The following is a 13,932-nucleotide window of genomic DNA, read 5'->3' on the forward strand; positions in this document are numbered from 1 at the left end:
TTATTATAGTGTGCGCAGTTCTGTACAAACAATGAAGATATTATTCCTGACCCATAGAACTAGAAGTCAGCAATGAAGAATAATAACACAGTGCTCTGAATGATCAGAAGCTAGTATAGGGAACTTCATTTAAAATAAATTAATGTAAGTACCTAATAACCTAACTTCTAATGTGACTGGGAGAATATTAGCTGGCTTGGCAGAAGAGGTGTGTTTTAATGAAGGATATGAGCGAAGACTGAAACATTGAACACAGAAAGAAGTATATTTGTAATACAACACATTTCTGTGCAAAATGAAGTGAATACTAAACACACACAGTGCATGGTTATGTTGTGTCCTTTTTATGAAATATATGTAAATATTTTTACAAAGAGAAACTGATAGACACAGAGATGCAGGCCAGATTTTTAAAGGTATTTAGGTACTGAAAGATGCAGATAGGTGCCTAGTGGGATTTTCAAAACCACCAGATGCCTAACTCCCACTGATTTGCATCTTTAAGCAACTAACTACTAGGGCTGTCAAGTGATTAAAAAAATTAATCACTATTAATTGCATGATTCAAAAACTTAATCACGATTAATCACGTGATTAATCACACCATTAAACAATAATAGAATACCATTTATTTAAATATTTTTGGATGGTTCTACATTTTCAAATACATTGATTTCAATTACAACACAGAATACAAAACGTACAGTGCTCACTTAATATTTATTTTTGATTACAAGTGTTTGCACTATATACAAACAAAAGCAATAGTATTTTTCAATTCATCTAATACAAGTACTGTAGTGCAATCTCTCTATCAAAGTTGAACTTACAAATGTAGAATTATGTACAAAATAAACTACATTCAAAAATAAAACAATGTAAAATTTTAGTGCCTGGAAGTCCACTCAGTCCTACTTCTTGTTCAGCCAATCACTCAGACAAACAAGTTTGTTTACATTTGCAGAAGATAATGCTGCCCGCTTCTTGTTTATATCACCTGAAAGTGAGAACAGGCGTTCTCATGGCACTGTCGCAGCTGCTATCGCAAGATATTTATGCGCCAGATGTGCTAAAGATTCATATGTCCCTTCATGCTTCAACCACCCTTCCAGGGCACATGCGTCCATGCTGATGACGGGTTCTACTTGATAATAACCCAAAGCAGTGTGGACCGATGCATGTTCATTTTCATTACCTGAGTCAGATGCCACGAGCAGAAAGTTGATTTTCTTTTTTGGTGGTTCAGGTTCTGTAGTTTCTGCATTGGAGTGTTGCTCTTTTAAGACTTCTGAAAGCATGCTCCACAACCCATCCCGATCAGATTTTGGAAGGCACTTCAGATTCTTAAATCTTGGGTCGAATCTGTAGCAATCTTTAGAAATCTCACATTGGTACCTTCTTTGCATTTTGTGAAATCTGCCGTGAAAGTGCTCTTAAAATGAACCACATGTGCTGAGGCATTATCTGAGATGGCTATTACATGAAATAGATGGCAGAATGCAGGTAAAAGAGGGGGGACATAAAAACAGGGGACATACAATTCTCCCCCAAGGAGTTCAGTCACAAATTTAATTAACGCATTTTTATTTGTGGAAGCATGTCCTCTGGAATGGCGGCTGAAGCACAAAGGGGCAAACGAATATTTAGCATATCTGGTATGCAAATACCTTGCAATGCCAGCTACAAAAGTAAGAGTATTGCCAGCAGATCGAGAAAAGTGATTATTCCCCTCTATTTCGTACTGGTGAGGCCACATCTGGATTATTGCGTCCAGTTTTGGGCCCCTCACTACAGAAAGAATGTGGACAAACTGGAGAGAGTTCAGTGGAGGGCAACAAAAATGATTAGGGGGCTGGGTCACATGACTTCTGAGGAGAGGCTGAGGGAACTGGGCTTATTTAGTCTGTAAAAGAGAAGAGCGAGGGGGGATTTGACAGCAGCCTTCAACTACCTGGAGCAGGGTTCCAAAGTGTATGGAGCTAGGCTGTTCTCAGTGTTGGCAGATGACAGAACAAGGAGCAATGGTCTCAAGTTGCAGTGGGGAGGCCTAGGTTAGATATTTGGAAAAACTATTTCACTGGGAGGGTGGTGAGGCACAGGAATGGGTTACCTAGGGAGGTGGTGGAACCTTCATCCTTAGAGGTTTTTAAGGCCCGGCTTGGCAAAGTCCTGGCTGGGATGATTTAGTTAAGGTTGGTCCTGCTTTGAGCAGGGGATTGGACTAGATGAACTCCTGAGGTCTCTTCCAACCCTAATTTTCTATGATTCTAAGAAGACGGAAGCATTATGTCCTGTAAATGTAAACAAACTTGTTTATCTTAGCGATTGGCTGAACAAGGAGGATTGAGTGGACTTGTACTCTCTGAAGTTTTACGTTATTTTGTTTTTGTACACTTTTTTATTTCAATTAAAACACTGAATACAATAAATATGAAAATGTAAAAAACCATCCAAAATATTTAATAAATTTCAATTGGTATTCTATTGTTTAACAGTGCGATTAACATTGCGATTAATCATGACTAATTTTTTTGAGTTAATCGCGTGAGTTAACTGTGATTAATTGACAGCCCTACTAAATACCTTCAAAAATCTGACCCATAGTGTATACGCTTCTCAAGCTGGGCTCTTATAAGATCTCACAAATTAAATTAGGCCTGATTAGTACTTAAGGGAATATTCTGGGGCTGCAAAAAGAAGTGCTGGTGATTTAATAGGTGGGGCTCTTCCATCCACATCCGTGCTGAACCAATAACCCAGCATGGTGTCTAATGTTCAGAGATGAGACAGACAAAGTTCTTGAGCACTTATGATTATTATTTTTCATAAGACATGGGGTTGTCTTGGATAAATAATTTGAATTCCTGCTGTGGTTTCAACTGGATACAGGATTCTCCTTCACTTTCGATCCTAAATTGCTCTATACTGTTGCTGCTAATGCTGTGCTGCTGCATTCCCCTGTCCCATTTAGGGAAGGCTGCATTTCCGTGTTGGATGAAGAGATTCCTCTAAGTCAGTTTGCAGAGCACTTTGGGATCCTTCTAGATAGAAGATACATTTATGTAGTATAAATCATCATCATTTACAGAGAGACTATGCTTGAAGGAGTTGGGTATAGTGCTTCTCATATATGCAGAAAGGAGAAAAACAAAGTGATGGAGCAAAGGAAAATGTGGACTGCACAAAAGTGCCTACATGCAGCTGAACTGGAAAACGTGGACTGCACACAAGTGCGTACATGAAGCTGAAACAGAAATGTAGATACGATTTAGAATTAGGCTAAAGCAGAGCACTACATGTTTCAAACTCTGAACACTCTTTGTGTTCTTTAACTTCATTTATTCCATCACACCTGTGGTCTCTGCAGGGTCCACATCTTGACCAATCTCATACCATCAGACTATTGAATGACTTTCCATAGATGTGAGACTGATGAACAGTAACTAGTTTATGCTCTTTAGTGAGAGTAATAGAGGTTTTCAAACCCTGGTGTGGTTTGCCTCCTCTTTGGCCCCGGCTACGTACATAAGTGCTGTGTTAGGGAGGGGTGGTGTACCCTGTACTTGCATAGACATTAAAGCAATGAATACTTTTAGGATGGCTGACACTACTGGAGCGTCTCAAAGGCAGAGCTCATTAAGAGTATGTTGCTGCTTTAATCAACAAGGATTATTTCCAAAACTACCACAACTGAAATGGGTTATTCTGAAAGAACAGAAAGGGCCACAGTAAAGCCTGCCAGGTCCCAAAATACCCATTCCCTACCCTACATTCAGGCGTGCCAGCACTGACAATCTACGGCCACTCATCTTAATACTTAGTTTACTAATAAGGAACTGTCTTGCATGGTGGAAAAATACAAGTCAGAGAGGCCACATGAGGGATCAGGGTTAGATCGCCAATCTGTTTCAACCCATCCAGGAATGTTTCAGTCAGTATACTACAATCCCGCTCTGCTATCAGGATTATTACGAAAAGTAACCCAAATCTCCAGGAAATGGAAGGAACATGGGATAATGAGCAACTGATAGATAGCAGAACAGACCCTCAAAACACCATGGCACCAGAAGAACCAAGTACAAGGCAAACTCCTGTTGTCAAAAGAAAGACTCGCATTTGCTCCAATATCAAATAACCTGAAAGGAATACATAAGACTTTGTATAAAATGAAGGTGTGAAATAACTACCTTCCCAAATGAACAGGAAAATACCCTAGTTCCCAAGGAAGCTAGTAAAAAAAAGTTGATTTTTATATATGATTATATAGACTTTAAGGCAGTGTAACAGAATGTTAAATACATAAGCAAGTTACAATATTCATGTTTAATTTTGCTCTCTCAACTAAACTAAACAAAACAGATGTTACAATAGCTTCCTGGTAGGAGATATTATAGTATGTTAATGTATATGGTGATGTTTAGGAACTTAGAGAACTCTACCTTCAGGAAGTGCTTGATAGATGTGCGTATGATATAAGTGGATAAAGGTATAAAGCCTGAACATTGCACTGTCTTGGCTTTCTCACTCTACTTATGCTTGAATACTGAACATGAACTTACTCTATTGGCTATGAAATCATAAGCTGGTATCATGAGGTTCCAATCACAGAGACTGGTTTATTAATCCAGACAACGTGTTATGTGCATTATCAGGCTAGGTCCCAGAATCACTCTGTGTCGTTTCAAAATAGCACTCAGAAGCACCTCTGCCCTAAGAGAGCTTGATAGTTACTGTTGCAAGAAACTGCCCCTTTTGCTCAGCACAAGGTTCTGATAGAATTCATGGTAAGACATGCTTCTAATCAGAAATTAACTGAGGAATGTATTTGAAAATAAAAATTGAAATTAAAATTTTGAATTTTTGGAGCTCCTATTGGCAACAACCATCTTACAGAAACAATGTAATTTTTGATTCCAGCAGTACTAGAGAACTTGTTTTCATACTGTAGATATTTAGTATTTATCTTTCGATGTAAATCCAGTAAAAGAGTTGAACAAAACCTGATTTTTACAGCTTGATATTGGTCTCTTGTATTGATGGTATCAAAATGTCCTTAGGAACATGACTGCCCAAGGCAGGAGGTTCATAAATGCCGTGATTATCCAGTACCCTTACTTTCAAATATGTCTCTCACTTTATACACGACAAAATGGGTCATGATCATGAGAATTCTCAGAGCATGATGCAGGGTGACACCGGGTGGTTATCTGCTAGCAGTATGCTATTTTCATACCTTTTTCAAAATGTGAATCTACTGTACTATTTCCATATTGCCATCAACATTTTCCTGTTTTCTACAGAACTAATTCATGTGACACAATAGTTATTTCAGTGTGGAAATTGCAGGCATTGCCATAAAGAGCGTTTTACACTGCTAGGAGGACCCAAACTATCTGCATCACTCTTTCCTTGCAACAAAATTAAACATCCTGTACTTACCACTCTGTAAGACAACATTCACAGCCATTGTAGTTATATCTTTAGTACAAGCAGCCTGAAGTTCTTCAGTTGGAGGAGTACTGTAGGTGCTTAGTCCAGTCATTTTATTGACGTATACCATCTTACCCAGTGAAACATCAAAGTGTTGCATCCAGACAGAACACAATATTGATTCCTCATTTTTAGACTGAACTGCATTTTTGACATCTCCAAGTACTTCCAAACTACTTGAAAAAGTTACACTGGAAAGCTCAGTGGCTTCTGAAGTCTGCTTTGAAGATACAGCCACAATCTTTCCATCTTTACAGATGTCTTCAGAATAACACTTTTCACTTTGTAATGCCAAACCACTGCTTGTGGGGGCCATGTACTCCCCATCTGTGTTGATGAGCAGTGACTGGTTCAGAGCATTTTCCATGGTCCCTCCTCTTGTACTATACATTTTGGAGGGAGCATCCTGCTCATCAGAGGCAGACGCAAGGATGTAATCGTCTATCCCTGCTTCTTGTGAGGTGCTTTGGCACATTTGATAAGAGCTCTGCAAAAAATCATCAGTTTGAGACAAAAGATGCAATGTGTCACCTTTTCTGCTTGAATCTGTTTGGAATTGTTCATCAACTTGTCCCACAACTTCTGTAGCTAAAACTTCCTTGTGGTCACCCTTCATTCTGGACAGTTTAGAAGCTAGTGATCCCAGTAATCTACTGCTGCTTAGGTCTTTTCTTCTTATTTGAGAGTAGTCAGTCAATGTCATAGGACTCTCTCTCACGCAAGGAGCTTTTCTGTCTAACAAAGTTTCTTTCCCACAGAACTGAGACCTCTCCAAGGAAAGGAGGCAACCAGCTTGGCAACTATTATTACAATCAGCATGTTCCAGAACTTGAGTTTCACAAATGTTAACACATTCAAAATTGTTATTCTGATTCTTCAAGCTGTCAAGATCAGCTAGAGAACCAAGAACATCTGGAGGTTCAAATTCACTCCTCTTCTCTGGAATAGATACTGATGGAACACTCCTGACCTTCCCATAATGTCTCCTGAATCGCTCTAAAGACCCCAACTGTATGGACAAACTCAGCTTCTTATAGGCTTGAGTTCTGGGCGTAACAGATAGCTCAACCATTTGCCTTCTGTTGCTTGGATTATGTTCATTATGAGGAAAACTCAAGGAAGTGACGGGAAGCAACTCTCTAGTGTGTGATGTTACACACTCCCTTCTACCTCGTGCAGTAATGGAAGCTACCTCCTCATTCTTCTGGCCTGATACAGTCTCATTTTCTAACCACTCATATGCATATGCTCTGCATACTTCTCTATTGGGTAGTGTAGTATACTCTTTATTTAAAATACTAGAAATATCCTGAACATTTAGACTCTGAACTGAAAAGCTCATCTTGTTTCCAAATATGTCCTTGGCACTTACAGGACCAGGTTTAGAATGCATGTTTAATGAGCAATTCATTTCAGTTTGTTCACGCGGTGGCTGATTTTGCATCACATGAGTTATAAGGCCTGTGGAACACAACTTCAGTGGTACAGATCTAACAACCTTTCCTCCACCATCATTATTTGGCCCTTTATTTTTTCTACTGTCTTCTTTCATCACATCAGACATTCCCATCAATACTCTCCCCCAAAGAAGTTCTGGTCCATCAGCTGTATCTTCAACTCTCTCATGCTGCCCCTGAGTGACACCATTTCCAAAGGCAATGTTGATGCTGCTTTTCTGAGCTGCGCTGTCCTCCTGTGTTTTTGCATCTTCCACACAATTCTCAGTACAATGTGGCATTTTAGCATAACTGTCTATTTCTACTCTTTCTGACCTGGACTCCCCATAGAGATTTTCTGAAGACTTGCGGCTCACAAACACCATTTTGGGATTGCTGAACTCTTTTGGCTCTTGTTCTGAGATATCTGATTCTGAGAAATCAGAATTGGTGCCTTCTTTGTTGAGCAGAGGACTCGCTGCGTCAGCTGGTTCAGCAATGATCAGACCTGGGGAGACTTCCTTTTCTCCAGCATTACCATTTGAACCTATGAGATCTGAAGACTTTTCCTGAATAGTCACTTTTCTTTTGACAGCTTTTGATTGCAAATTAAAAGTTTCATAGGAATCTACAATATCATCACATGTTTTCTTAAAATTGTCTTGTATGCTCTTTACTTCAGAGAGTGCAGTATGCAGAGTTCCGGTCCTGTACAAACTAAAGCCATTGTCTTCATTAAATTCTTTTATGTCTTCACCAGACAGTTCAACAAATAAGTGTTCTTGTTTTAAAAATGTTTTCACTCCTTCCTCAATGCAAGCTAAAAGAGCATCCCAATTGCGGAATTCTATCAGAGTTTTTGCAGGTTCCAGACACACATCATATTCACAGTAAGGACACTTCACATTGATAACAAAGATTCCATAGAGCTCTGGGCCACGATGCCGAACAGGACTTGAACTCATTTGTCTGTTGGCAGGGCCACCTTTTGCCTTGCAAATTACACTTTCTTTCCTTAATAAAAAGTCCATGAGTTTATGCAATCTTGTTTTTAAAACCAGTCTATTATTCACAAACAAAAACTGCATATTTTTATTGTAATGCCCTTCAGAACTGATATAGCCACTTAACTCAAACTCCCCAGATGTATAATTTATTTTTCGTAATTTCTGTGTTCTTCCCAGTCCATAAATCTGACAAAAACGGGAACACATATCTTTTGTCTTTGGTAGATGAAGCATCATAGAACAGGAAGCATCATTTCTTAAGGAAAATGAGATGGAAGGATGTATGAGAGAAAGAGCCTCTATCTTCTGCCTCACCCTCTCAAATTCCAGCATGGGATCCATGCACTTTTTCCTCACTGGTAACTGGTGGAACAGGTTATACACAGTCACTGTTGTTCCACCACTTGGTCTAGTCAATTCAGCCTCACAGACTTCCAGTGCTTTCCCATTCTGAAACAGTTTCATAAAGGTTTTCACTGTATTGTTGGTCTTGGATGAAATTTCCACTATGCTGGCCATATTTGCTATGCTGGCCACAGCTTCCCCTCGGAAACCATAGAACTTCAGATTCTCTAAATCCTCCACTGAATTGCACTTACTAGTGAAATATCGATTACCCACTTTATTTAGGTCCTCTCTCCCCATCCCAGAGCCATTGTCCACCACTTGGACCTTGAAAGTTTCCAAATCCACCCGTATGGCCACGCATGTTGCTTTAGCATCAATGCTATTGAGGACAAGCTCTTCAACACACTGGGCCAGTGAGTTGATGGCCACTCCAGAGCGTAACCTGGTGCGTACATCTTCCACCAAACATTTGATCATGGCAAAAGCAGAAAGGTGAGAAACCCAAGAAATTTCAGGAATATCATTCCTCTTCCTTTGAAATAGACCCCTGTAAAAAAAAAACAAAGGGACAAAGAGTAAAAGCTCAGAGTTTGAAAATCTCTTACATTTACTGGATAAAAAGTTACCATTTTAAAAAGTTTATTTTGCCTCCATGAATGCCTTAATTTTTTCCTGGTATTCAGAGCGTTTTTCTGTGCTCACTTTCCCTGCCCTGGCTATGACCAGGCATCAGCCAGTGCCCTAGGCATGAAAGTGCAACAATAAAAAATAAAAAGTGCCCCCATTTTCATGATCCTTATTAACACTATACTCCTTTCCCTACTCCCATACTTCCTAAAAGAAAATCCAAACACACAAACCAAAACCAAGCTATCAATGACCTGCACGGGGAAAGCACCAGTTGCCAGTAACTTCAGCAATAGGTACCCAATGCCACCAAAAGCGAGGCTCAAAGCCCTCTTAACATCTTGTCATCCAATAAACTTATTTTGCTGTTTGCTTTCAAGTGGACTCCGGATGTCCATCCTCCCCATGGCCAGGCAGCATCTATCCTTGGAAACACTCCAACATGCATCCAGCTGGGAAGATGCAGTTCCCATAAAACCCCACTGGCACATGGGCTGGCTCAAAGGTGGTGGTGGGAGGTCTAATAAATTAAGCTTTTCTTTCTATTATGATTATTTTATACCACATTGATTCATTCATCACCTGTGGTGTTTAGCAGGATGTATACTTTTCCCTTGAATCTCACATCTACAGGTTAGAGAGAAGGGGATTGGGGAAGCACAGCTCCCTCTCCTGAGCTAAAAGCAGAAGGAAGCCCCTCTCCTTTCTCTTCCTTGAGGAGCAGCATTCCCGCTTAGCTCCCTTCCTCTTTGGCGGGTACAGCAAGTGCTCCCCTTCCTATTTCAATCCACTTCAATCATGGCCCAGATCCCAGGATTTAGCCTAGTCACAGGCGTCAGTGCAATCAGTTAGGCCCTGTCCACGCTACAGGCTATGACCAACTGGCTTTTTGGTTTGGGCAGGCCTAGGTCACTCGCCCCAGCACCTGCAACAGGTCCACACTGAGACCAAGGTGCCACGCAGGTGCCCGTGTGACGCACGTTACAGCTATGGCTCTCTGCTGGGAGAGTTTGGTGCCCAGTTTCGCTAGGGCACTGCCCCGAATGCCAGGCAGGAAAGGAAGGGAAACAGTTCAGCCACCCCAGGGATGAAGTCTAGCAACTTACAAGCGACAGTTCCCCTGCCGCAGCAGCGTGAAGGACCTGTGCTGGCCCGGCCCTTGCCAATGCCAAACAGGGGCCTCCCAGCCCCTCCGCCACTATACCAGCTCAGAGAGGCAGCTGCATTTTGGTGACTAAATTAAAATGTCCCCGCACAGTCCCACAGAACCCGTTGAGGGGGGAGGGGCCTCCTCCACACCAAAGGCCGGGGCGCGAGACAGACCAACCGCCCGCCGCAGCTCTTCGGCTCGCAAGGTAGCCGTCCCAGACCCAGTTCGAGGGAACAAAGGCGGCGAGAGGAAACCCTTATGGCACATGCGCAGTGAAGATATGTGGAGCCGCGGGAAAAACAATGGCAGGCCGGAGGTGACTACAATTCCCAACATACATTGCAACATGATTCAGTGCATGCTGGGAGTTGTAGTCTTTCTTGAGGGTGGCCCCTTCTGTCTTATTTTGTCAGTTGATTACCGCCCACTGGCTCCGTCCTCTGTGGTGGGCAAACGCACCATATTGTCAGTTTTGTTCAGTGGGGCATGGCCAAGGTGTGTGTCCAAGGCTGCCCACTTTGATTCCCCTACCATCCCCTGAACAGTCTCATGAATGCAGCAGCAGTGCCTCTGGGAAAGCTGAGCAGACACAGACAAGGGAAGGGGTAGCATGAGAAATTAGGTTGGGGTTAAAATGGGATGGTGACTGATGCCATATAAATATCTAGTAAGCAGACAGGATGTTCCCTTGAGGGTGCAGATGGGTTGGAGGTCACTAGCCATATAGGGCCAGAAGCACATTCCTCCTACATTCCCCATTCACTTCTCCTTCCTCTCCCTATGTTAACACTGACTGGAGGCCCAACTGCCTCTATGCTGGCGTGCCTCAAATGGTAGCGTATTAAAATCTCGGTGAGCGGCAGCATACAGGGTCTACCACACAGCAATCTGGGCTCACACAAAGTAGTGGGCAGGTTAAGTTTACTGCAAATGGGACAAAAAAAATCTTAGGTTTCAGCGTAACTGAATGAAGTAATAATAATGGCATACCATGATTGCACACGGATGCATGCCAAATAATAACAATATGGTAACCCAAAAAGCTGGTCCTATTTCAAACCCATTATGGCAGCTCCACCTGTGAAAGGAGTTGGTAGGTCTACCTGCTTATAGCCAAGTACCCACATGACAAAACCACCACTACTACAATTGGTTTTAATCAACCACTTTATTGGCAGTCTCAATATAGAGCCTAAAGACTGAATTGGCTACACAGACTGAATTCTCCTCTCCCTCCTAGGAATTAGCAGCAAGGCATGCTGTGCTACTACTCTACCAATCTGAGGGGACAGAGAAGACTTCAAGTTCTAGGGCTTTTGGTCTTGCACCAGCCCTATTATATTCATTCATAAATTTTGAAAAACATCACAAGCAGCAGCAGCAATATCCCTTGCAGGTGGTGTTGTTGCAGTACCACTAAAAGCTTTCCCCCAGCTTGGCCAACTATCACCCAAAAACATCAATGATGCTGGTGTGAAGTACACACAAGGCACCCAAAAGAACAGAAACTGCCAACTACAAGTCATTGCTGGATGGAAGATAAAACAGATGTTTCTGAGAACTGGAAATTTAAAAAATAAAGAGAGGCAAATGATTCTTTAATAGTATTTAGTATTAGAAGAAGCCAAAATTCCATGGTTCTGCCCTCTAAGGCATCAATTCCGAGGCTGGTTATGTGACTTCTGTGAAGTAGATGGGATACTATACTGACTGTGTGTTCTCTAAAATGCAAAATGAGTTTGAATGGTTACAAATAAATTCAGATATGAGAGGTTGGGTTTCCAAACAATCCCTTTATTAAAGGCAGTCTCACCCTCTAGTCTGCCTGTTTTCCTGCCCATGGGATTCAGGAAGGTTCAGGGTTAAATAGTATAACAAACAGACAATAAATTAGAAGAGTAACAAGATAAAACTAAGGGCTCTCTGTATTTGGACACTATCTGACTGAACAAGTAAAGGTTGGTGGGGAAGTTTTTGAGAGCTCAACTCCCTTCTCAGTGCTTTCTGTCTAGTTATTTCACAATACTGAAGTTCCTGTACTCCAGTGCAACAATCTTCTTCTCATTGCGGAATTCTGCTCGGTCGATGTGGGATTTGGGGCTTCCTGTCTTCCTGAGCCATTCCTGCAGCTGCCGTACCTTGACACTGGGACCTTGGATTTGTCCTTGCACAGTGCCGTCTTCGGTGTTTTGGACCCAGCCAACCACCCCCAGCTTCTTACCCTCAGCCTAGAAAGGAAATGGGAGATGAAGATGGGATTAATCTGAATTGAAGGCAGACCACAAACTGACATCTTTTTATAGGAATCAGTCCCCAGGGAGGACCATGGGAAAGCCATTGATAAGAGAGATCCCATGGAATAGCCAGACAGAATGTATTTTGGGATTAATCCAGTTATCCATTGTAACACCTTTACATTGAAAACAGCTCCTGCAATACATCCCTTGAGTTACCCCTAGGGAATACAATCCAGGTGTCACTGGCAATAGGCAGTGTCAAGAGATTCCAAACAAAACACAGCTGTGGCTATAAAAGCCATGATGCTAGTGACTCAGTCTCAGCTGAATTACTTACAAATGACCCAGCAGCCTCACAAAAGCCTCTGGGACCTTTGATGGAAAGAGTCTGTGATGGAGACCATTTGGAGATCACAACAGAATGTTGGCTGACCAGGAAGAGGGTAAGGTGACTCCCCAGGCTGGGAGGTTCCAAAAGGAAAAGACTGGCCTTGAATGTTAATGTTTTTCATTAAAGTACAAAATTTAACTCAGATTTTGTTCTCTAGGAGGGTCAGCAATAGCTAGACCACTCCAGTCCCAAGGCAATACTCTTACTCCAGCAGCTGGAATTTAATGGGCTGTACTTATTTAGTGTGACAAGTCCTCAGCAAGTCACAACCCAACATCTGGACCACCCCACTCCTCTCCCCCCAAAAATGATGGATCCAGAAGGCAAGACTGGTGACTCCTGCAGCTACCCCAAAAGGAGAAAACATAGAAGAGCAGTAGGGGGAAACATAAGCAGCTACAGGGCAGACAGGGCCAATGCCAACTTGGGAAAAGCAGCTCAGGCCCAGCTTGTGCTGAGATTCAAATGCAGATGCCAGTTCAGTACAGCCTGCGCCCAATGGTGCCTAGATCAAGGTGCCTGAGCAGCCCCATCCTGGCTGAGCTGCCAGCCTCGCCCTCTGCTCCAACATTTGCAGCAGACACACCTGGGTGTGCTTGCGGAAGAACACTCCTTGGACCTTCCCAAAGACTTCATAATCCACAGAGATGAGGCTGTCGCCCTCAGCCATAGTGACGCAGGCCTGGTACAAAAACAAAGCGGCGACTATTAGCAGAGATCCAGGGGGATGCCGCTGCCGCCCTCCCCACCCACGCGGGCAAGACGGGCTTCCCGCAGGGCCCCCCTGAGGCTGCATTACGAGGCTCGGGAGAGAGGGAGTGACCGGAGGGTGGGGGAGAGCAGGCGGGCCGGAACCGCGCCTTATTTGGAGCTTAAAGTCCCAGGACCCATGCCCAAGGAGGAGCCACTGAGCAGCCACTCGGCGCTCCCAGCAGGCAGGTAGAGCTGCCCCCGGCTCCCCGCCGTGCCCTGGGGGCGGGGTCACGCCTCCGCCAGCCCCCTCGGGCAGGCGTCTCGGCTCCGCCCACGACCTGTCCCCGTCCGCAACTTCACGAATAAAGCAGCAGGGCTGGGAGACGGGTCGGAGCCCTTCGGGCGCGGGTCCCGCCGGACTCACCCGCCGGGGACCCGCCGCCAGAGCGAGAACTAGCACCGCCCAACCGCTGTGGCGCGCGCCAGCTTTTGCCGCCGTCGGGTCATAGAGCCGGGAACAGAGCCGCCCCAGACCATAGAGCGGAGCTGAGTG

General features: G+C 43.3%; 2 protein-coding genes across 5 annotated transcripts in view; both read right to left on the bottom strand.

Annotated features, from left to right (window-relative positions):
• Positions 1–10,313, bottom strand: part of MLH3 (mutL homolog 3) — a 37,524-nt gene extending 27,211 nt beyond the window's left edge. For both annotated transcript variants that reach the window (XM_048852231.2, XM_048852230.2), the window contains exons 1-2: positions 10,015–10,313; positions 5,440–8,828 (exon numbers count right to left, since the gene is read on the bottom strand). In XM_048852231.2, the coding sequence (XP_048708188.2) occupies positions 5,440–8,758 (3,319 nt within the window). In that variant the 5' untranslated portion in view covers positions 8,759–8,828; positions 10,015–10,313. The remainder of the gene's footprint in view (positions 1–5,439; positions 8,829–10,014) is intronic.
• A 1,518-nt stretch (positions 10,314–11,831) lies between these two features.
• ACYP1 (acylphosphatase 1) lies at positions 11,832–13,928 on the bottom strand. 3 transcript variants are annotated; one of them, XM_048852256.2, is made up of 3 exons: positions 13,804–13,928; positions 13,273–13,368; positions 11,832–12,286 (listed from the first exon to the last, which is right to left on the bottom strand). In XM_048852256.2, the coding sequence occupies exons 2-3, from the start codon at positions 13,354–13,356 to the stop codon at positions 12,071–12,073; spliced, it is 300 nt and encodes a 99-aa protein (XP_048708213.1). In that variant the 5' UTR covers positions 13,357–13,368; positions 13,804–13,928; the 3' UTR covers positions 11,832–12,070. The 3 variants fall into 3 exon arrangements, with proteins under 3 accessions (XP_048708213.1, XP_074985882.1, XP_048708212.1); XM_075129781.1 differs by lacking the exon at positions 13,804–13,928 and adding an exon at positions 13,754–13,771 and having other exon boundaries at positions 13,273–13,371; XM_048852255.2 differs by lacking the exon at positions 13,804–13,928 and having other exon boundaries at positions 13,273–13,638.
• Between the last annotated feature and the right edge of the window lie 4 nt (positions 13,929–13,932).

Source organism: Caretta caretta, chromosome 6 (genome assembly GCF_965140235.1).
Source record: "Caretta caretta isolate rCarCar2 chromosome 6, rCarCar1.hap1, whole genome shotgun sequence".
Lineage (NCBI taxonomy): Eukaryota > Metazoa > Chordata > Testudines > Cheloniidae > Caretta > Caretta caretta.